This window comes from Cucumis sativus, chromosome 7 (assembly GCF_000004075.3).
Source record: "Cucumis sativus cultivar 9930 chromosome 7, Cucumber_9930_V3, whole genome shotgun sequence".
In the NCBI taxonomy this organism is placed as follows: domain Eukaryota; kingdom Viridiplantae; phylum Streptophyta; class Magnoliopsida; order Cucurbitales; family Cucurbitaceae; genus Cucumis; species Cucumis sativus.
Genome location: NC_026661.2, coordinates 21,111,231 through 21,133,072, shown reverse-complemented (window position 1 = coordinate 21,133,072; position 21,842 = coordinate 21,111,231). Strand labels below are relative to the sequence as shown.

The window sequence follows — 21,842 nt, the reverse complement described above, 5'->3', positions numbered from 1 at the left end:
CCTTCGATAATTACTGACTAATAACATTTACCGCACATAATTAATCCCAAAGAACGCCGTAAAAACTGCTCGGGTAACAAATTTCCTCCGCCGTCGTTTGGCCGGAAAAATAACCGGAACCGAATTCCGCCGCCAACGGCATTGCCACGGACTCCCACCATTCCCATGACTCCGTAACCAATTTGAACTCGTTCAACGACTCAGTACAAAAATCGTCTTCGATATTCGGCAACTCGACGATCTCACTCAGCTCCTCCTCCTCGGACGGCAATCCAGCGGAATTCAAATGGACCATCGCTGCAGCTTTGGCGGCGGCAGCCTGAACATCCTGCGGCATGAGCGACGCCGGCCTAGGCAAAATGTCAGCAAGTTCAGGGTAATTGAGGATGGCAGAGTCGCCTTTGATGCATAAAGCGGCGGCATCGTGAGCACGTGCCGCCATCTCCGGAGTTGGAAAAGTGCCGAGCCAAATTCGGGAATTCTTACGGGGTTGCCGGATTTCCGATACCCATTTCCCCCAGCTCCGCTTCCGTACGCCTCGGAAAACAGGGTGTTTGTTGCAGTCTCTTGGTCTTTTGCTGGCCGGAGTAGTGGGAAGAGAGGACGTGGTTTTGTTCTGGGGATTTGAATTCTTTGGTTTTGCCATAATTTATGAAGAGAGAGAGAGAGAGTGGGTTTGAATTTGTTTTATATGAAGCTCTGTTGAAGTATAACAATGAAGGATATGAGAAAGCAGAGGAGAGAGTGAAGGCTTTTGTAGGGAATTTCCTCTCGGGGCCGCTCTTTGCGAAAAGGATTTTCTTTTCTTAATTCAAATTTGAACAAAGAATAGAGTGACTAAGTACTAAGTAGTGGACAATGATGAGTGACCATTTTAGGTTAAGTGAAAAAGAAAAGTTTAGTGATCTTATATTAATTATCTATTACATATTTATTAGAATTTTTCCTTTAATGCCTATTCTCTCCAACACGGGTGAGCATTAATGATCGAATTCGACTTTTGGACCAAACCTTTACCTAACTTACTATAATCGGTTTAGTAAAATTTTAAATCGATTGGTCGGTATAAACTTTTGATTTTTTTTTTAAGTTATAAGTTTGGACTTTTCACAAACTGACACTGACCATATCATTCATTTGGTATGATTGGTCGACTTGGGTTTTTGGTCAATCATACTCACGATTACTCTCCAACTTTTCCTTGTCGAATTGTTGTTATCATTGTCGTACAATTGATCATTGCTCAAAGTAGCATAGTAGATTAATGAAAATTTTTCTAGTACTTATTTCAATTAGTATTTTTTTATTTCATAAATAATAATTTTATGTTGTCGAAACTCGTGACCTTAAATAACATGGAGGAAGTAGTACTCATATCATACCATTGTAGTCTATAAACTTTTTTTCACTGCTGACAAATAAAACATATGTGGTGTTGTAGTAGGGAAGGAAGCTCTTATGTATGTTGAATGAGTGTTAGATGACGAGGGTGATGATGGTGATATAAAAGTTTTAGTAGATGCACTCCAAAAATAGTAGGTCTTTCGACGTATTTATATACTAAAAAAATGTCGGAAAAGGATCTCTTGATGCATGTAAGATTGTTTAGAGATGAGTTGGAAGAACTGTATCGGATAATGAATTCCCAATGTGTACACGAAGTGGCGCGCATAAAAAATACCGTGCCCTTGACGCCATAATGAAGTCAGATAACGAAATACACAAACTTCTTGGATAGAGCCTATACTTTTTAAAAATTATATAAAATAAACGATCATATACTTATCCAAACTAAACGATTTTAAAAGGAATTGAATTGGTCACTAATAAATCAAAGTTACAAATTTTTAATTGAAACACATGATTACTAAAGAATTCTACACGAACAAATAACTATATGTTTTCTTTTTTCACTTGTTATTTTTATATCAATTGATGTTCAACTACAATTAACAAGTACGACTTTCCTTATAAAATTTTAAAGTTCAAAACTCGGAATCTCACTCGTTGTAAAAAAGGGTACAAATTGATTCATTAATATATTTAAGTGTAGTGTTTTTTTCAATCAATATCATTGAGACTAAAAATGACAAGTTAAATCATTAATGAACCAAGATCATCTCAAACAAATAATGATGGATTTTAGTCAAAAGATATATACCCCTAATGCCTAAAGACAACTAAGAGAATCTTGTAAATAATATAGTTAAAAATTAAATAGTATTCCATTTTTAAATGAAGAAAAATATGTATATTGATTATATATATGATTTTTTTAGAATATTATATATATGATTTTGATTATTGATTTAGAAATAAGAATAAAAATATATTTGTATCATTTTACACGATTTATATTTATTTGCACTGTCTTTGGTATCATAGAGTAGTAATTATAAGGATTTAATCATTAATATATATGATATTGAATTATTGTTAACTTTTTTTCTTTTTTTGGGAGAGAATTATTGTTGATTAGAAATGTGTCAATTTGGTTGAAATTGATATCACATAATAATAATAATAATAGAAAATTATATTTCAAACTTAAATAAATAATTCAGTTTTTGCCTATAGTCTAATTTTCGCCTATTAATTTTATAAGAAATAAAATAATAATGAGAATAATTAAATAATTTTGTGAAAATTAAGATCGGTCCATTTGAATGGCTAAGTGCCTTATTGGGCCACTCTAGGCCCAACAAGAAAGAGTGAAGATCAACGTATTGATGCAAACGTTTTGAGGTGTTGGTCATAAACTTCTTAAACTTTTCTCTTGTTGTTGTTATTTAAATATGATAGCATCCAATAGATGTTTTCTTACCAATTTTGGATACGAAAGTCCATCAAATTTCTATATAAATAGAGACATTTGCCACTTATTTAAGGACATTCTAGATTGAAAGAAGAATTGAAGATTCAAACTTCTACAAATTTTTAAGACGTGCAAGTTCGTATCAGCATTGAGATCAAAAATTGAAAATTTGAAATATTAAACTTTCCTTGGATTCCAAAAGATCGAAATTCAAATCAACTTGTAACTACAATTTCCTAAAAATCGAATATCAAGAAGTTCTAAGTTTTAACTTATATTCGAGATAAAGCATAAAATGAGTAAATATTAGATATTGTATATGTTATATCAATTATTATACAAAGTTCAATTCCACGAATTACATTTCTTCAAAATCTCATGTGAACGACGTGACAATTTATGATTGGTTTAAAATTAATTAACATGAGATTGATTTATTTACGATAGTATAATTAACATGAGATTTATAGTTCAAAGTGAATATAGCTTAACTAAATACATTCACCTTTACTTGTATCCTTTTATACTGGCTTTAAAGTCAAATATGCAAACGTTTGGGATTGAAATAGGATGATCAATAAACGAAACTAAGATAGATTATAATTAATATATATGTTAGTGAAGTTTGATTATTGGGAGAGAAAGTTTAGTTAGTGATCTAATTATTATTATTAGCACCAAGAAGTGAAGGAAAAAGAAGAAGCATGAAGAATTATTACATAATATAGTTTTTCAATTGTGAAAAGTACTTTTGAGTGAATGTGAATATATAGTGATAATAATAATTATTGAGATGGGTATCCTACTCTTACCAATAACACCATAACTGATGAACAAAGCATTTGAACAATAATATATAATGCTTTTCTAATGGGTTTGAATTATGGATTAGAAGTTAGACATCAAAAGGAATAAGAAACTTAATTTGTTAAGGTTTGTTCACCTAATTCTACATATTCATGATATGTCAACCTTTGTATTAAATCTTCATTCTTTGTTCATCTAATACAATATATAGTCAGTGAGTCCAACTTTTAGATGAGAGTTAAAAATTTTAATAGAATGGTTTTTCAATTTAATAATAAATTAATGTGGCGAAAACATTTAATTATATTTATATTTTTACAATCATTTTCTTACAACTTCAATATTAGAAAATTTGAAAGTTCTCGCCTAGTTCGAAAGGTTTTGGGAAATTCGAAACCTAACCAATAATTTGGAAAATATTCGAAAGTTTTTGGAAGTTCTCGCCTAGACGAAATGAGAAAAGTGTTTAACGTTTAGTTAGGGTTTATTTAGTGAGAATATCAAACTGTAGGGTTTTCAGGGATATTTCGGTCATTTGATATATTCCTTTATTTTCACAATTTTAATAATAAATACATTATTTCGCTGACACACTCGGCTCGAGATGGATCGATAAATTTCCTTGAAATATCTTTTAAAAATTTGATCAGAATCTCGATGTCAATCTTGGTCGAGATCGACAAAAAAGAAAAACAAAATTACAAAATTATAATTTTTTTAAAACCGAGCAAGTTTTGTCAATTTTTCATAATAATTAGTGAATTCAACCTTTATCATTATTGAAAGCGTTAAGGATAAAAAATCTTAATATAATAGTTTTTCAATTTAATTATAATTGAATATTGGTTGAAAAGTTTACATTTATATTTCTACGATAATTTTCATAAAATTTAAATATTATAAAATTTTTCCCTTCTTTTCAATTATGACAAATATAATAAATATGACAAATAATTAGTGATATCAAATAACTGTCAGCTTTTAAATTTACTTCTGTTACAATTTAAAAATTATAGTGACATAGACCATGTTATTATATATTTTGCTATTTTTACGAGCGTCAAATATTTTAGGTTTTTAATGATTAGATTATTATTATTATAATAATTATTTTGTGAGTCTCTTCCCAAATTTGTAGATGGAAACATTTTCCCACCAAAAGCAATTATATGATGGGCTGCACGTCCTACAAAGATTCATCAACGTTTTGCTGTCTCAATCATTTAATTTTCACATCAAATCTAAATACTTCTAATTTATACCAAAATACACATATTCTTCCTAAAACTTTATAACAAATTAATTTTCCCTCATATAATGGTTACTGAAGAGTTTTTAATTTATATTACTTTTGTTACTAAAATAGTATTTCATGTGTAATGCAATCTCCCTCTAAGATTTAATTTTTTGGGTATGCTAAGCAAATTTAATTAACATTTCAATTTTGAAACTCACAATTAAAAATTAAATCAAATAGTTGTTATGGTATGGATTTATCTAATTAGTTGAATTTTAAAGCTTAAATTAATTTTATAATAAGCTATGGAATAATATTAGTTTTATTACCAACTAAATTTAATACAAAGTTAGGAGTTAGCAATCTTTATGTGATGGAGTTGATGTTCTAAAAAATTGGTGAATTAGTTAGTAGCATCACCTCACCAACCATTGTTTTCCACGTGTCCATATTTTAATCTAATTATGTTCATCTTTAGCACTTTTATAATATAGTTTAAAATAATTTGTTGAATAACATAACATGTAAGATCATCAAATTGGAAAATTCCCATGTATCCATCCAAGGGAGGTTATAAAATATTATTAGAGATACACAATCATAAATTTCGATCACTTTGAGTCTAACAAATTGTTCGAATTAAACGTTGTAAGATAATTAAGAGAAGTTATAAAGGAGAAAATGCTCACACTCTTCTGTGTCTTTATCTCGTTTAATATTTTTTTATTAGAGATGATTATTGGTCGGATGGAATCGGTTTTGTACAAAAATCAGAATCGAAAATCGATTTAGTTAGTTTATATTAAGAAAAATCGACAATGATGCATTAACTGTGCTTTTAATGAAACCGGTTTAGTCGATTTACAACTATTTGGGTGGAAGTGACTCGTCATGGTATTGATTGGGGATGAAGTCGAGAAAGTTAGAATTTAGTTTTTATTATTTTAAAAAATAGTGATTAGCATAGGAAAAAGATTGATTAATTTTGTTTTTACGTTTGGAAATTCCACGTAGTGATGAGAAGCATGCAAGAAGGAGAATTTAATGGAAGAGGTGCATATAAAATGGCAAAAAGAATGCCCACTTCTCTCCACGACCGAGAAAAGGGCTTTACTATCTTTTTCTTTCAAGTTTTTGAGAATGAACGTGTCCGACACTGTCGGCCTCTCGCATCCCATCGGAGTCGACGAGTCGTATCGTCCTCTTCCTTCTCTCTACTTCGCCTTCTCCTTCATCTGGCTTCTATCCGCTTGCTCCTGGACTGTTAACACTTACAAGAATCGTCACTTTCAGGTTCATATCAATACTTTCATTATTCTTCTTCTTTTCAGCTTTTTCCCTTTTTAATTTCCTTGATTTTCATCACTTCTTCCTGAATTCTTGAACTGAACACTGAAAATGCTCAATTTGACCGTTTCGATTCCACTAAATTATGAGTTGGTTTGCTTCGTTTTCATGAATCTTTTACTTGTTTCTCAACTCTTGAAGTGAACACTATGAATGTTCAATTGCCGCATCCATGGAGCCTACTTTGACCGTTTTGATTCGATTAAATTATACTTCATTTCACGTATCTCTTTATCTTGATTATATTCACAGAGTTTGTCTGGTTTCAACGGAGTCCGGGCTTCGGAGGTTGTATCGATTGATTTGTTAGATTATTCAGTTTTTTTGTTTTTGTTTTTGTTTTTGTAATGCGTTTCGGCTTTGATTCTGTACTTTAATTCCGAGTCAGTCGTTGGTCTTGTTTTGTAAGCAATTCATTGCAGTTCAACTATAAATAATTACAGAGCTTAGAAATTTTCTCCCTAAGAAAATGGCTGTTTTTTATTTTTTGAGAATTATATACTTAGCGTTTACTTTTGGTTTTTTAATCACCGTCGTTTTTGTAGATTGAGGAGTGGATTTTGAATTGATTATGACATCTTCTTCTTTTTTTTTCTTTTCTTTCTGGATTGTTGTTTGTTGCACGAGAGCAGACCAATAACTTGCAGTGGTCACTTGCCTCCGTTCCTCTTCTAAAAGCCTTGCAACTAACCTTATCTTTCCTTTTCTGGTACGTTTAATGCATTTCTTGATGCCAATTTTCCTTTCGTTTTTGTTTTCATCAACGATGTTAGATTTATAAAACTGTCAGTATTCGTATTCCATATCGAGACGAAATCTTCACTTAATTAGATTTGGAATGGGATTAATCTTCAACTTTTGTAATTGTTCTTTGCTTTTCTAGTTTCTCTTGGCCCATATGAACTCCTATCAAATCTACGATTTCAGGTACTCGTGCTTTTATATTCAGACATGTTCCTTATGGATGTCATTTGGGGTATATGTAACTGGAGTGCTCTTTCAGACAGCTTCTGTTGTGTCTTTTTTACTTATTTCCCATGGTTATTGCATCATGTCTGAACACCTTTCTGTTACTGAGCGACGAACGACTGCTTCAATTGGCTGTGTTTTTTATTTGACACTTGTGGGTTACCGAGCTTCCATACCTTACTTCTCTGTGAGTTTACTGGACCCTGCAACCTCTCAACTTTCAGCTGTTAATATTATGCTTAAGAAATGATTGGTGCTGCACAATTTCTCTTCCTTTGATTCTTAAAATCAGCTTCCTATTTGATCCAGGTCCTACTTTTGCTTAATTACTTCATTTCCTTCTATGTGATCTTCCATCACATTTATCAAAATATACTGGTATTGCAAGAACAACTCAGTTTTATCATGGAGGAGGATGTTCAAGTAATGCACGATGCCATTCATATGAAATACAAGATGTTCAAGTATGCATTTATTATGTAAACCCTTATCTGTATATCATATTTAGGTGGTAAATTTTGATCCAAATCCACTGCTTCTGTTTGTATTATACAGAAAATTCCAGGCAATCATGCAAATTGTTGCAATGGCAGAAATTCTGGTATGAATTTGATGTCGTATTTTGATTCGATTTTATTATATAAAAGTATGGATCAAATCCTCAATCTTCTGTCTGGCTTTCAGATATTCTTGAACATGGATGATTCAGTTGAAATTTACTGGCTTCGTTTGTTAGTACGAGAATGGGCCCAATTCTGCATCTTCAGTTACATTGGGTATATAAATGCATACCATCATACTTTTACGAGATGATATCTGTACAATCAGAAGTGCACGCTTAAGTTTATTAGCTTTTTCCTCTCTATACTGCAGGTGGATCTTTAGGTCACAAGACATGGCCCCCCGTTTCTCTGTTATGCCAACTGTTAAGTCTGAAAACAGTAGGATTGTCCCTCCAATTTACAGCATTGTAAGTTACTGTTCCTTATTCATGAAGTAGAATAGTTTAGAATCATAGGCTTTTCGTCGAGGTTGAATTTGAAACCAGAATTCTTCGGTTTTACTAATGTTGCTAGATTTACAGGAAGTGGATGCAGCAACATATAGAGGATTTAGCAGTCATAATTGGCACATTGGCGTGGTAAGTTCTTTGAGCTAATAATCTCATCTTCTCTCATATCCATTTTGATGTTTCATACCATATCTTGCTCCTACAAACACATTTTGACAATCCATTCGTAATGATGCAGCCAACCTCGCTATCCCGCAGCGAAAGTGCTAACAGTTCGATTATAGTAATAATTCAGCATCCTTGCGCATATAATGCCAACAGTCAATCCATGTCAAACCCTGCAGATGAAGCTGATCATTCATGATGGTGATTTGAATTCAGAATTTTGATGAGGCAAGTCAATTCTTTTTCCCCCTTCAGGAGGAGGTACCAAGATCACATTTTGTAGAAAATGTTGATTCATGAATGTTAAAAGAAAAATCCCTTTTGCTAGAACAGAGGAATCCCACTTTTTTTTCTTTTGAAAAACTTTTCATACGATTTATAGAATCAAATTGTACATACTTTTTTTTTCTCTATACTTCCACAAATTTACACAGATGTAAAGTGATTATTACTAAATGAAAATTACCTCCCTTTCATTGTATTCCTTCTCCTCAATCCTTCCATAAATAATTTCACATTTAGGATTAAAATACTAATTGGTTCTTTAAACTTATCCAACTTTCTATTAGAGATTTCGATTTTAGGAGGATTTTCTCCCTGTTGGCTAAACGAAGACGCTAACATGAATTATATTTTCCATCTCTCTTGTTTCTCGACCCAAAAAACATAAGTTGATGGTATAAATGATTATAAATCGAAGAAGAAACAAATGTACGAGTTTGAAGGCAAGATCTTTTGAACAAACCTCTTATAGAAGTTAATATTATGTTTTTTTGTTCTCTAAATGAAAATATCGATATTTATACTAATTGAGCTATCTTCGATTATCGTTACTATTCCAATTGAACTATCTTTGACTATTGATACCAAAACAAACATAGTAGGTACAATTTATCTCATGTATTGGTGCCAAGTAACCAATAACAATGCTTAAATTTACACTACTTTAATTGCTAATACAATATTGAATTAGAAAAGTGAGAAATTGGGCCGGATTATTTTTTCAATTGGGCCTTTCGAATGCCAGCGTCGGCCCAGTTATTTATCAATAATACCAATTTTACCCCTTTCGTTTAAAGGGGTACCATTTCATGCCGCTACCCACTTCATAGCTTCCTCCGTGATTTTCCCGGTCCGCTTCAGAGTTCAGACCCACTAGCGTATCACTTGCGCTGGTCATTCAAGCTAGTTTTCGACTTGGCGTTCCGTAGTATGGACGAATGAAATTTTCTGTTTCGAGCTATCGGGAGTTTCTACAATGAGTGCAGGTACTTTGCGAATCCCGAGGGCAAGAGTGATAGCATGATTTTTTTTTCCCCATTTTTTTGTGGGTGAATTTATGTTAGTTTCGAGGAAGGTAGGGATTTGAATGGTTGAGTGAGTTAAGGTTTTCGATTGTTGTAGGTAAATTTGTAAGGTCCGGATCAGGGATCCATTCTTTTATGAGCTCGTGTTTAGTGTTTTTCGGATACCTTGGAAAATAAATAGATCTGAATATAGCTGCATATGCTGGTGTTAGAGGGGCCTAGGAGAGGAGACTGTTTTATGGCTAGCTTCTGGTATTTTTCTTTTCTTTCAAATTTATATATATATTATATAAAGAGCATAGAGTCGAGTGGCTCTGAGCCCGGGTGTATACTAAATCTTTCGGTTATCCATAGTATTTATTCTTTCATTTTTGTGGTTATGATGGCGGTTAGTAGCCGTACACTGCACAGTATACACAACCGGTAGAAGTGGAATTTAGTTGTAAGACAATCAATGGCAATGTGATTTGGATTGTAAATTTGATGGCTTGTGTTTTCCCATAAATGAATCATGATGAACCATTCTCATACCAAGCATAGGTATTAGATGAAAATGTAGAGCTAGAATGCTTCGGTGGTGCCAAGCAAGATAACCATTTTGTTTCTAATATAAAATAATTTTTTGATTTACAAATTACAATTTTATGGACGTGCATAGAATGGATGTATATATTCCTTTTCGGCTACTTTGATTTGGTGAGAGCTATTGTGATCTTTATGCAGGTGGTTCATTTGGAGGGAATAGAGGACTGAGACCAGTACCCCCAGAGAAAGGAGTTTTCCCTTTGGATCATATGCACCTCTGCGACTTGGTAGTTTTTTTTTTTTTTTTTTTTTAAAGCATTATAGTCATTACTAGGATATACGATATTTGGGATATTTTTACAAGGTGTCTGTGTCCATTGCTTGTTTTATGATGAATGAACTTTATTGCAGGAGAAGAAAGAATACCTCAACTGTCTTAAAACCTCTGGTCACAAATCTGAAAAATGCAGACACTTATCGAAAAGATACCTTGAATGCCGTATGGAAAAGTAAGGTTTTTGACTTTTTTATATGTTCTTTGCTCTTCTCTAGATTCATGAACTTTTATTTCTGAGAACCCGGATTATTGATTATAATTGTATTGGTCATCCTTCATCCTTAAGTTTTACACACGACTCCTCTATAATGAGTCAATGAAAAACCCTTCCACCAAACTTCTAAGAAAAAGATAGTGCTAATATTGTGATGTAAGCTCAAGTTGCATTTTGCTTTATGTGGCTCGAACAAAAGAAAGTAGGTGCACGGTTAAGTATTTCTAAGCTTTTATTACGCCAAAAATAAATTATGCTAAAAGTCTCTAAATTAAGAAATAAGTTGGACCAACACAAACACAAAAATAGAAAAAAAAAAGTATAATAGCTACAATTTCCGCTTTTCAGAGCCGTGCATTTTCTACAGCTTCACCAGTCAGCTAACCAAATTTATTGTAGAAAATGCGAACCTTCCCTTGCTTCTCTAGCGTAGCTACGGGCTAACTAATTCATATGCTCTAAAACTTAGAACGAACCTTTCCTTCCTTTTCTAACTAATTCTATGCTCTCCCTCAGTTTAAAACTCTGGCCCTTACATTCCCTCAGCCAGAGATTTCCTCTCCCAGGGTCAAACGGATTAGGGGATAGCAAATGGGTTTAGATTCAGTTGAAGTAAATATTACTATCCCTATCGATCCTATTCCTTTGGAGAGTTGGGATACGTTGGTCAAGTGAAAATGGGAAGGTAAATGGATATAGAGTTTTTGTCTCTTTTCCTCCTCTATTATGACAAGTAAGGAGGACACACATTGTGATACCGATATGAACACTGTCACCAAAATTATTTATTGAGCTACAATATTATGGTGTTGCACAGCGGGTTTTCATTCCTATCACCAAATGCCATGCAGATTGGTGGAAGTTTTTCTCTGGGCTGCTTATGCAGTTTCCTAAAACTGTTGTTTCTTATTACACTGCTTGTATGGGTATGGTTATTCACGACATTTCATTGGAACCATGCAGGAATTTAATGGCAAAGCAAGACATGACGGAACTGGGATTTGGAAATTTGAGCCAGGCCAATTTGTCTGGCGACAAATTGGAACAACTCTAAATTGTTCATCCTTATATAACCATAGTCGAAGATTTTAGTTAGTCACTGGGTCAAGTCATCATTAACCAACCCTTCTCATCCACATTTGAAGGGACGGTACAATAATTTTTCATAATGTATTGTCCTTGATCAAAATACTCATCTTGCAGGTTTTAGTTTCTTCTTTAAAGAACAATGTCTCATTCAACGGGCCAATACTATACTACACTTCCATTGTCTTCTCCCGTGTAGTTTCAAAAGCTTTCTTTTTATTCCATTACTTGTATGTATTCATGCAAATTTCTGAACAGTGCCATTTTTTACCTTGTGTAAGATCACGTGTAATGTCGATTTTTCAATCTTAAGAGAAACATTCAGCTACATCTGGCTCATTCCATGTACGAAATAGTGGCTTAAATTAGATGTAAATATTGATCTTCAAAAGAATGAATTAGCACTATTACAATTGAAACTAAATAATGTTTCCTCCCAACTGTCTACGACTCCATAGTGACATCATCAGATTCATCTACCATCATCTCATCTCTGAAAAGAAGTGTCAAGTAGGGAAGAACCTTAGGAAGTACCGATAGATCTGCCACATTAACACTCATCAAATCGAATGCAATGCAAGTCTTGTGCATGTGTTTCTCATCGACCACAGGAATTTTTGGGTATCTTTGGCTGAAATGCGTAAGGATGATTCTATACGCTCCCGCAGAGTTTCCTATGTCTATTGCCTCTGAAGTTGTGCTGTGGTTTTTTGCCATGGCCTCATCCACCAAGCTGTCCTCAAAAGTCGCCTATAACAACCCACAAAAACTTGTTATACAAGGTATCATTCCGTCATCTTACCATGTTCTTGCAAAGTGATAACATTCATAGAACGAGGATGGAAAAAACCCCAAAAGAAAGTAACTACACATTGAGAGAATTCAACACAGGGGTTCTAAAACTTGCCTCGTGTATAAGAAGTGTAGCACCACGAGATGCTTCCATCAGCTTGGGACAAGGACGGGTGTCACCTGAGTAAACAATCTTCCACCCAGGTATCACTTTTCCATCTAAATTAACCCTTTCAGCAGCCTTTAAGACTACGCCATAAGCCTGTGGACAGTGTACAACTGGGAAGCTAATTAAAGCTTCCAGGCCAGCTTCATTCAGAACTTCATTCAAGCATTTAAGAAGTGGCACAGCCGCGTTGATATCAACTGGACTGCTAGGACCCTTCCAGTAGCTCTGCATACGAGATCCTTTGACGAATAAACTAGACTCGGTTTTCCGTCCGATGGTTCCATCGATCAGTGTGCTGTTTTCATTTGTGGAACTGATGGGACTTTCTGAGGGCGAGTTGTCAATGTCTGAAGCAAGTTTCTGAAAAGCTTCCAATGAAGCTTCTGTTGTGTCCTTACAATCAAGGAACTGCATATCTAAATCTTCTAACCTCTGGTACGCATTCAAATATCTTCTCAGCTGTCTTGGCCCGATTACTAGTACAGGTTCATGGGGTACTTCCCGCAACAGATCACGCCGTAAAGCTAGTATTCTGGCCAGTCCTGTGTGATGATCTGCATGGATATGAGAAATCCAAATACATCTTAGGCTCCTCACAGCAGCATCAGCACCCTCTACTCCATATCTGTAAATCAGATGACTACTTATTAGAAGGAAGAGAAATCGGATTACATAATATGAACCCAAAGAAAGTGCGACAGTGATTACCTTCTTTTAAGCTGACCCAAGGTTCCTTCCCCACAATCTAAGAGCATACTTCCTTTTGAGAAAAGATTAATGTAAATAGAACTGACATTTCTGTACTTGGATGGCTGGGACGACCCTGTACCAAGAAGAACAATTTCCAAGTCATCTCTCCTAATATTTTCCAGACAACTTGGAACTTTATTCTCATCGAGCCATGGTTCTTCAACCATTGCATTATTCTCTTCAACGGGAGTTCTCTCGTCTGTTTCAGCAGAACCCCGCCAAAGCTGACTAACGTGTTCGACAGCATCCACAATTTCCGGTATTTCAGAATGCAGCGCATTAATAATCTCTGGCAAAGATTCTTGACTGGGAATATTAGATCGATCGAATCCAAGTTGTGCATAAGGGCGCAAGGTGAACTGTTTCACGAACAACATTATTGTTAAAGAACTTGCATCACCGAGTGTAAAATATAGTTGCCAAACATTTAGATATGCAGCACACCAGGATCACCATGCATACAACTGGATGAAGCATATATCTTATATGCTGGACTAAAGAACAACTGTGGTTTCATATCATATGGTTATTTTACCACGTCACAAGCCATGCGAATTTTCGATGTATGTTAGGAATATAGTAACAGATGGAATGAACAAAACAAATTGTAAAAATAACTTGGTGCTTCCTTCTACTATTGCTTCAGTGACAATGTGATGGGACCTTGACTACAAGCACACGTGTGTAATCTGCTCTAAATGTAAACGTTAAAATGATTTCATGAAGTTTATTGATTAAAAATAACCAAAAAAACAGCAGCAGTTGATCACCGGTCAATAACAAGCATGACACACTTTGCTAATCCATCGTCACAAACCTTTAGAAGATTTTCAGCTAATGTGCTTTTGTAATGATTTGAAACTTCTATCTGGTACAGGAAGAACAATGGCGAAGTTAGTTCTTTCACAACTAAAGAAAGTCCAAGACCACAGACCACCAAAGACATTACAACAAACCTCAGTTGAAGCACATGAATCTGATCCTGGCATAGTAAGCTGCTGATGGGACCAGAACCCTGGGGCTGGAAATAATTGAGGACACAAATGATTAAGCCTTGCAGCAATCTTTGCACTGGCTCTTAAAATTGGAATCGCGACATTCTTTCTGCATGAAAATAAAGTGAGAATGGGAATTTTCTATATATACAAGTAAGAGCAGAAAATCACTGTCAAGATGAAAAGGGCTCACCTATGATGGCCAGCCATGATGTGTTGGGCTGACTCAAATCTCCTCGCCCATTTCTGGTAATTAGGATTACCAAGAATAGAAGCAGGACTTAGATGAATAACGCATGTTACCACCTTACCAGTTTCAGTCTGATCGCTCGATAAGTCTTCATAATAAGGTCTCAAAGATTCCAAAGACATCAACTCTGACAAATGAGATTCCGTTGGACAATCGATAAGTAACACAACTGGACCAGGAACTGAGGGGCCAAGGACATCACTTGGATGAACCTAAGCCAAGTGAAAAATCAATGGATTGAGACATAGCATTCAACACCTTATAGCTAAAAATATATATCTACTGATCCTACCATGATTTTTTGGTGATCAGACATCACTGAATTCCCAAGTTGTAGTTCACGATATTTTGGCCCAGGTTTAAGGCCAAGTGCAGCTGCTTTTGATGGATCGAACTTCCCCTTAATCTCAGGAAGTTCACATACATATACTACAGACATGTCACCTGGCTTTACTGTAGATGAAGTTTTGGTTGTCGAACTTCTAGCTTCGGAATTATCGTTTCTTCTTTGTTCTTGACTATGGCCCATGTCATCTTCATCAAACAGCCCTAATCTTCTATTTGGCCTTGGATGTACCAAAATCGCTGATATCTTGACTACCTCATCATCAACAAGAACAATGGGCTCACGACACTTACTCAATTCATGGACAGCATCCGCGTCAGAACTAACTGTAGGTCCAAAGCTCCGTGTGTGAACCATGGCAGCATTTGGTATGAAAGACTTCATTGCATCAACTAAATACTTCAAATCAGAAGGCCCCCAGACATTGACCTGCATAGAATGGAAACTAAAGTATAAGTTAGAACAAGCATAACAGCTCGTTCATTTTAAATGATTTCAACTCGAATAATTTGATAATGTATTAAGTAAATGTTATACTCACAGACATTCCTACGTCTCCAATGCCAGCCAAAGTCAGCAGCAAACCTGCAAGGTAAATTATAAAACTTAGGAGGTCTCAACTCAAACTCAATAATATTATCTTTTCTTCAAGACCAAAATTATCCAATAGTATCACAAGTGCTAATAGAAAGAAAAATATATAACATCAAAACGATATCTATTCGGCCAACAGACATACCAGGAAGTCCACCAGCAGTCTCCGAACATACGCGGGAAAGGAATATATGATCTATCTAGTGGAAGAACCGACAAATTACCAAGGTTCAGAATACAAGAATAATCAGTTATAGAAGAGTAAACCCGAAATTCAGGAAAGAAATGATAAACTTTTCAAAATAGAATACCTTGGATAACTTAATCTTATGCTCCGTGCAGAATCGTTGCAACCCCTGTAACATAAATGACATAAAATGTTAGCGATTCAACAGGAAGTCTCGGGATAAATTTGTATCCTATAAAACTATAATTATCTAGCTCAAGAAAACATGGTATGAGCCTAATGGGTGGAGAAATTAACAGTCCATTAATACCTCTCCAGCATTAAAAATGAATCTTTGTTTATCAAAGAAAAGCAAGACCGAAGGCGACGTATCTTGAGTATCCATTCCAGTTCCCAGTATCTAGTAACATTCAAATACAACTTCAATGAGCAAATGAAACGAAACCCGGTTAAGAAATCAAACACATGAACTAAAAAAAAACAGCCCAATTGAACCTGCACATAAGAAATCGTATTGGCGGGATTCAACTTTCTAACTTTAAGCTGAAGATTCTTTTTAGGCAAATCAGTTTTATCTCTGCCCTCTGCCCTCCTCTTGTTAAACCCAAAAGACGTAGCCTCAGTTTCCTCCATAGGAACCGAGTTCTCTTTCCCTTTGGTCTCTCTGAGACTGCTACTGTTTCTACGTTTGAAATTCAGAGACGGAGGGGCAGTAGCGCTACGGCGGCGTTTTGGTGGAGAAGATGCGAGAACAGTGAAGAGAGAATGGGATTTAGGAGAGTATAGAGAAGGGGAAAAGGGAAGTTTAGAAGGAGAGAAGAAGAGGAAGCGAAGAGTTGATAGGTGCGGCAATGGCATTGTATAATGTAATGAAATCTCAGGGCCTTGTTTACGGAGCGAGAGGTTTAAGGCAGGTTTCTAGTGAAAAAGGGACGAGAGATATGTACGGATACATCGGCCCCATTATCACACTCCAATCCATATTAAGGCCCACTAATGAGGGTTAAGGTCATTTTTAAGCCCACTTATAAGAAAACTAAACGTGATGACTAGAGATAGATTTCTATCGTTGATAAACTTCTATAGTCTAGATGATCAACTATATAATTTATCATTTATAGACTATGTTGTGGATAGATTTTGTTATATTTACAACTTTTTAAAAATGTTTTATATATGCTAATATTTTGATATCGTTAGTTATGTTTGCATCGTCCCTTCTAGTTACAAGCTTTTAGGATAGTTGTATTCGGTCATCAAATTTTTTAAATTTTCTAAATATTCACTTTTAGGTTAGTGCAATTGGTCACATCCACTGTCTTCTAAACACACATACAGTTGAAAAGTCAAAACGCTCGACCTAGGACAATATGAGAATTCGTGAATTTCATGTAAAGTTACAAGAGATATGTAAAAGCTCTATATCACTCCTTCTTCCATAACATATACTCTTAGTCCAATAGATGGTACAAAGTTAACAAAGTTCCTTCTCCTTCTAACAATACATGCTGACCTTTCTAGGGCAAAAACTGAACTAACATAGAGTATACAACACAACGAAAATATAAAACAAATTCTACTTAAATACGAAGTGTAGTCCAAACTCTACAATAACCAAAACTGAACCATAAAATTCATTGGGGTTAAAGTCAGGTACCATAGCCACAATTTTTACCTGGAAAATAATAAAATATTTTGGAAAGAGTCAACCATAGCTTACCGAGAGACTAGTTTTTAAAATCAAACATGATCATTAAAATAAACGGTAAAAATCTATATATTGATTAAATGTATTACATATTTCAAAAATTGGAATTAAGAAAGGTCAATTTTCTTTGGCTTATCATACTCTCAAATACTACAATATTGTTATATAATATATAATTTATGAAAATTTTGTATATCAACAAGCTGGAATAGCTCAGTTGGTTAGAGCGTGTGGCTGTTAACCACAAGGTCGGAGGTTCAAGCCCTCCTTCTAGCGCCTTTTTTTCCTTCTTCTTTTCTTTGGAACTCTTCAAATCTGTCCATTTCACTTTCCATTTCACTTCAGCTTTGTGAAACCTTACCCATAACGATCGACGGCGACACCAGATAAGGCCACAAAGAACCACACAAACACAGCCATTATGATTTATCTTTCACCAAAACACTTCATTTCTTCAACCCTCAATTCCCCAAAATGGAGGCTCTCCATCTGGGTTCATACCATTTATTATCTTCATCCTCCTTTCGTTCCTTTAACTACATTACGAATTCCTCCCACACCCTTAAACGCTTTCGCCCTCTTACTTTCCGTAGAACCCAAGTTAGAGCTGTTGGCACTGTTCCCCAGAGTCAATCTGAAGCCACTGACCCTGAGGAGCCTCCGATTGTTGATTTGGCTTTTGTTAATGTAAGTTGTAAACTTGGTAATGTCAAATTTGAGGGGTTTGTTTTGGCTTATCGAGTATGGTTTTGTGTGTGTGTGTGTGTGTGTGTGTTTTTTCAGTCTGTGCTGCTTCCTGATGGAACTCCAGATGTGCACTTACGTCGAGCATGTGGTGGGCAAAAGCTTAGAAACATAATGTTGGATTCTAATATTGACTTGTATGGACCTTATGTGAGTTTCCCCGTTCATTAACTTGTTGAGGAACCTGGGAATTTCAATTAGTTTTGATTATCGTATGGCTTTGATGTTGTTTTTCAGTCGAGATTTCTGTTGAACTGTGCTGGTGGAGGAACCTGTGGGACTTGTATGGTGGAGGTGATTTTTCTGTATTAGTTCACGTTCTCAACAGGATTTAATCACTGCCCTTTTCATTTCTACTATCTGAATCATTGTTTATTTGATCATCATGGTAAATTTATTCAGTTCATGACTTAGACAAACTGACTTAGAAGTTAAAAGAGTTCAAAAGTCGGTGCTATGGCCATTGGAAAATGAAAGAAATGAAGAAGAAATTCAATCCTAATGTTCTGCTACAAGTCTTCTGACTGAAAATTTTACCGTTTCAGATTGTTGAAGGGAAAGAGCTACTGAATCCTCGAACAGACATAGAGAAAGACAAACTCAAAAGGGTAAGAACACCGATGCCATTGGCATTATAAGCTGAGAAACCAAAACGAGTCAATAACTATGGACACTGTCATGTAGATGTTAAGTTCATTTGAATTTTTCATTCAAATCCTTTTAACATCATGTTGTGGTTGAATCAAACGAGAGCACGAGGCGATACAATGATAGAAGTATAATGATTTTGTTTTCATGCACAGAAACCTAAAAACTGGAGACTAGCTTGTCAAACCACTGTGGGGAAACCAGATTCCAGAGGGATGGTAAATAGTTGAAGCTTGATTGATGATGTTCTTGAGTAGAATAGTCTCACAGTCATCTCTTTTTCACAAAAGTTGATGAGTCTTAATTGTTTGTTTTCTTTGGATGCAGCTCGTTGTTCAACAGTTGCCTGAGTGGAAAGCTCATGAATGGGGCTATGAAGAAGTAGAGCTTTCAGACTCATCTGAGTCTACATAAAATTTAACTCATTTACTCTTTTTTGACCTATCGGAGTCAGCTGTGAAGATTGAGCTATGGATATTAACTACTCATCCACTTTGGAGCCTACAAAGACAAGCTCCCTGCCTCAGTATCATCAATGTAATTATTCCTTGTCTATATTCAACAGTTCATTCTTTTTTTGGGCAATAAATTGTTAAGTGGTGCATTCCTTCTTGTTATTATATCGATCATATGTTTGAGTATGAGTACGATAATACTTACGAAAGCATAACTTAACAAGTTAAAACATTATATAAGATCATCAGTTCAAATCACTACCCCTTATATTGTTTAACTAAGAAATGGGTTTGATTATCTTTGTAATTCATGAACTAACACAAAGAAGATAGAAGTATGGTTTACAAGCATATTTATATCCAAGTTCTCTTTCAAACAAAGATTGTTTCGTGACGAAATAAGTGAAGATATGGAGTAATGTCAAGCCTCTCAAGAATTAACCTACACTAACTAAGATCAAATTAATAGTCTATATAACAAGTCAAGTGAATTGACTAATGTAGGTTGAAGAACAAAAGCGATAAAAAATGAAAGAACGTGTAAAACTTTAGTTGATAGAATTAATAGATAAGGTAAACATTACACAATAAATGAGTTATTACATTGAAATAGAATGAAGATGAGAATCCAGTGAACCAAACCATACATTCAAATAAATAAAAGACAGAAAATGGAAAGGAAGAATGGGCAAAAAAAACCTTGCTTTTCCTCCTCTTATTACAAAGGGAACAAAGCAAAAGAAGAATAAAATGGGCTTAATTTGATTGGGTCTTAGAAATCGTTTGGAATTGGGCTGGGCCCATAGGCCATAAAGGCGTAAAAGTAGATAAGCCCAGCTAAGCCACCGCCAACGAGCGGCCCAACCCAGTAAATCCAGTTATCGTGAAAATCGCCACTGACTACCGCTGGGCCGAAAGATCGGGCCGGGTTCATCGATCCACCGGAAAACGGTCCGGCCGCCAAGATGTTTGCTCCGACGATTAAACCGATGGCAATCGGCGCAATTGTGCCCAAAGATCCCTTCTTTGGGTCTGCCGCCGTCGCATAGACAGTGTAAACCAAACCGAAGGTGGTGACAATCTCCGTCACAACCCCTTCCGTCGCTCCGATGCCGGCGGCGACGCTGTGGACCGGAACCGCCTGCAAGTGCAAACGTGACCGAACTTTTCAATATGGGCATTCGAACTACATTCAATTCTTTGAAACTAAGTTTCAAAGAAAATTTCGTAAATTTTGTTTTGCATATAAAATTTCAAAACGTTTTCAAATATAGCATTATGAACCATTTTTCTTTGACGTGAACTATCTATTTATTAATAACACTGAGAAATATATATTGAGAGGGAAGTAGTTGAGAAAATTACGAGGCCGCCAGTGACATATTTGAGAAGGTAGCAGGCGACAATGGAGCCAAGAAGCTGAGCAATCCAGTAGAAAATGGTGGTAATTAAGCTGATTTGATCTCCAAGAAGAAGCCCGAACGTCACCGCTGGGTTCACGTGGCCACCGGAGATGTTAGCTCCGACAGAGACAGCAACAAACAGAGCAAATCCATGGCAAACTGCCACCCCAACCAGCCCTGCTGGATCTAAAGCTCCAGACGATGTTATTTTATCTGCATACATTGATCTTAATTAAGTATAGTTCGAGCATACAACATGTGTTTTCATAATAAATGGCTGAACTTTCAATTTTACTATGGAGAACTCCAAAAGATGGAATAGGATGAACTGACTGTAGGCAATGGCGGAGCCGACACCGGCGAAAACGAAGAGTAAGGTGGAGATGAACTCAGCTAGATAAGCCTTGAAAGAGCGTAAGCTCAAGGAATCTTGAAAGCTTCCAATGGTGAACCACGCCATATATATTTCTTGATCTTTTGATCCTTATGAATTATTTCACCTTTCTCTCTTCTTCTTCTTCTGCTTCTTCTTCTTCTTCTTCTTATATAGACATTACAAACAAATACAATTAAAGCTAATATCATCACTCATTCCTTTCTGTCATTCAGAGCATTTTTCTGATATCCCATGTGAACATGTCCCCAAACTTCCTTTTTAATATGTCTCCTATGATATCTTTACTTACAATGTGGCTCACAATCTTACTTAGTTGGATGTATGATAAAGAAATTTTCTCGCTGTCGTTACCAACATATAAAGTTTGATCTATATCATAGAGGTAACAAGGGCAATGCAACCTTAAGTAAAATGTGTTTAAAAAGCCTTTTAACTTACACACCAAATATAGAACATAACAAAATCCCTTTTTTTGAACCATACTTCTTTTGGTTGCATTTTCTCCTTCAAACCTAATTACTAAAATTATAACAGTTGAGCTATGTTCCCTTTAACTTGACTCGGGTTTCTATAGATCAAATAT

At 35.3% G+C, this 21,842-nt stretch overlaps 6 protein-coding genes and 1 non-coding gene across 8 annotated transcripts; 4 read left to right on the top strand and 3 right to left on the bottom strand.

The window, feature by feature from the left end:
• Nucleotides 1-40: 40 nt before the first annotated feature.
• Nucleotides 41-646, bottom strand: LOC101217361 (dehydration-responsive element-binding protein 3). The gene has a single exon (XM_004141788.3). The coding sequence runs from the start codon at nt 644-646 to the stop codon at nt 41-43; it is 606 nt and encodes a 201-aa protein (XP_004141836.1).
• Nucleotides 647-5,936: 5,290 nt separating this feature from the next.
• On the top strand, nt 5,937-8,833 carry LOC101218138. Of its 2 annotated transcripts, none has more exons than XM_004141709.3 (9): nt 5,937-6,152; nt 6,839-6,915; nt 7,134-7,362; nt 7,485-7,639; nt 7,731-7,776; nt 7,860-7,951; nt 8,049-8,145; nt 8,260-8,316; nt 8,426-8,833. In XM_004141709.3, exons 1-9 carry the CDS (start codon nt 6,000-6,002, stop codon nt 8,549-8,551), a joined length of 1,032 nt encoding a protein of 343 aa, XP_004141757.1. In that variant the 5' UTR covers nt 5,937-5,999; the 3' UTR covers nt 8,552-8,833. The 2 variants fall into 2 exon arrangements, with proteins under 2 accessions (XP_004141757.1, XP_031744282.1); XM_031888422.1 differs by having other exon boundaries at nt 5,938-6,152; nt 7,090-7,362.
• Nucleotides 8,834-9,452: 619 nt separating this feature from the next.
• On the top strand, nt 9,453-12,101 carry LOC101219086 (cytochrome c oxidase assembly protein COX19). Its single transcript, XM_004141713.2, has 4 exons — nt 9,453-9,620; nt 10,383-10,471; nt 10,596-10,693; nt 11,699-12,101. The coding sequence occupies exons 1-4, from the start codon at nt 9,611-9,613 to the stop codon at nt 11,787-11,789; spliced, it is 288 nt and encodes a 95-aa protein (XP_004141761.1). The 5' UTR covers nt 9,453-9,610; the 3' UTR covers nt 11,790-12,101.
• Nucleotides 12,102-12,167: 66 nt separating this feature from the next.
• On the bottom strand, nt 12,168-16,793 carry LOC101217593 (tRNase Z TRZ3, mitochondrial). Its single transcript, XM_011661272.2, has 12 exons — nt 16,400-16,793; nt 16,215-16,304; nt 16,029-16,073; nt 15,863-15,917; nt 15,665-15,708; nt 15,070-15,552; nt 14,721-14,989; nt 14,489-14,636; nt 14,350-14,400; nt 13,491-13,891; nt 12,729-13,407; nt 12,168-12,571 (listed from the first exon to the last, which is right to left on the bottom strand). Exons 1-12 carry the CDS (start codon nt 16,760-16,762, stop codon nt 12,266-12,268), a joined length of 2,934 nt encoding a protein of 977 aa, XP_011659574.1. The 5' UTR covers nt 16,763-16,793; the 3' UTR covers nt 12,168-12,265.
• Nucleotides 16,794-17,814: 1,021 nt separating this feature from the next.
• Nucleotides 17,815-17,888, top strand: TRNAN-GUU. Its single transcript has one exon. It is a non-coding gene; the product is annotated as a tRNA-Asn (tRNA).
• A 48-nt stretch (nt 17,889-17,936) lies between these two features.
• Nucleotides 17,937-19,717, top strand: LOC101218377 (photosynthetic NDH subunit of subcomplex B 3, chloroplastic). Its single transcript, XM_004141710.3, has 6 exons — nt 17,937-18,299; nt 18,396-18,506; nt 18,594-18,650; nt 18,902-18,964; nt 19,160-19,222; nt 19,332-19,717. The coding sequence occupies exons 1-6, from the start codon at nt 18,087-18,089 to the stop codon at nt 19,416-19,418; spliced, it is 594 nt and encodes a 197-aa protein (XP_004141758.1). The 5' UTR covers nt 17,937-18,086; the 3' UTR covers nt 19,419-19,717.
• A 276-nt stretch (nt 19,718-19,993) lies between these two features.
• Nucleotides 19,994-21,462, bottom strand: LOC101218611 (aquaporin TIP2-1). The gene is made up of 3 exons (XM_004141711.3): nt 21,196-21,462; nt 20,825-21,075; nt 19,994-20,600 (listed from the first exon to the last, which is right to left on the bottom strand). Exons 1-3 carry the CDS (start codon nt 21,320-21,322, stop codon nt 20,232-20,234), a joined length of 747 nt encoding a protein of 248 aa, XP_004141759.1. The 5' UTR covers nt 21,323-21,462; the 3' UTR covers nt 19,994-20,231.
• Nucleotides 21,463-21,842: the final 380 nt, after the last annotated feature.

What these genes read in the sequence shown, in the direction of transcription:
- LOC101217361 (XM_004141788.3), bottom strand. Translation starts at nt 646, where the DNA reads ATGGCAAAACCAAAGAATTCAAATCCCCAGAACAAAACCACGTCCTCT.
- LOC101218138 (XM_004141709.3), top strand. Translation starts at nt 6,000, where the DNA reads ATGAACGTGTCCGACACTGTCGGCCTCTCGCATCCCATCGGAGTCGAC. An exon ending in TTGCAATGGCAGAAATTCTG is followed by an intron (nt 7,777 to 7,859) that starts GTATGAATTTGA and finishes TCTGGCTTTCAG; the next exon opens with ATATTCTTGAACATGGATGA. An exon ending in TCCCTCCAATTTACAGCATT is followed by an intron (nt 8,146 to 8,259) that starts GTAAGTTACTGT and finishes CTAGATTTACAG; the next exon opens with GAAGTGGATGCAGCAACATA.
- LOC101219086 (XM_004141713.2), top strand. An exon ending in ATATGCACCTCTGCGACTTG is followed by an intron (nt 10,472 to 10,595) that starts GTAGTTTTTTTT and finishes ACTTTATTGCAG; the next exon opens with GAGAAGAAAGAATACCTCAA. An exon ending in CTTGAATGCCGTATGGAAAA is followed by an intron (nt 10,694 to 11,698) that starts GTAAGGTTTTTG and finishes GGAACCATGCAG; the next exon opens with GAATTTAATGGCAAAGCAAG.
- LOC101217593 (XM_011661272.2), bottom strand. Translation starts at nt 16,762, where the DNA reads ATGCCATTGCCGCACCTATCAACTCTTCGCTTCCTCTTCTTCTCTCCT. An exon ending in TAGCTGAAAATCTTCTAAAG is followed by an intron (nt 13,892 to 14,349) that starts GTTTGTGACGAT and finishes TTCGTGAAACAG; the next exon opens with TTCACCTTGCGCCCTTATGC. An exon ending in TTGGGTCAGCTTAAAAGAAG is followed by an intron (nt 13,408 to 13,490) that starts GTAATCACTGTC and finishes TCTGATTTACAG; the next exon opens with ATATGGAGTAGAGGGTGCTG.
- LOC101218377 (XM_004141710.3), top strand. Translation starts at nt 18,087, where the DNA reads ATGGAGGCTCTCCATCTGGGTTCATACCATTTATTATCTTCATCCTCC. An exon ending in AGAAAGACAAACTCAAAAGG is followed by an intron (nt 18,965 to 19,159) that starts GTAAGAACACCG and finishes TTTCATGCACAG; the next exon opens with AAACCTAAAAACTGGAGACT. An exon ending in AACCAGATTCCAGAGGGATG is followed by an intron (nt 19,223 to 19,331) that starts GTAAATAGTTGA and finishes CTTTGGATGCAG; the next exon opens with CTCGTTGTTCAACAGTTGCC.
- LOC101218611 (XM_004141711.3), bottom strand. Translation starts at nt 21,322, where the DNA reads ATGGCGTGGTTCACCATTGGAAGCTTTCAAGATTCCTTGAGCTTACGC. An exon ending in CGGCTCCGCCATTGCCTACA is followed by an intron (nt 21,076 to 21,195) that starts GTCAGTTCATCC and finishes CAATGTATGCAG; the next exon opens with ATAAAATAACATCGTCTGGA. An exon ending in AATATGTCACTGGCGGCCTC is followed by an intron (nt 20,601 to 20,824) that starts GTAATTTTCTCA and finishes TTGCACTTGCAG; the next exon opens with GCGGTTCCGGTCCACAGCGT.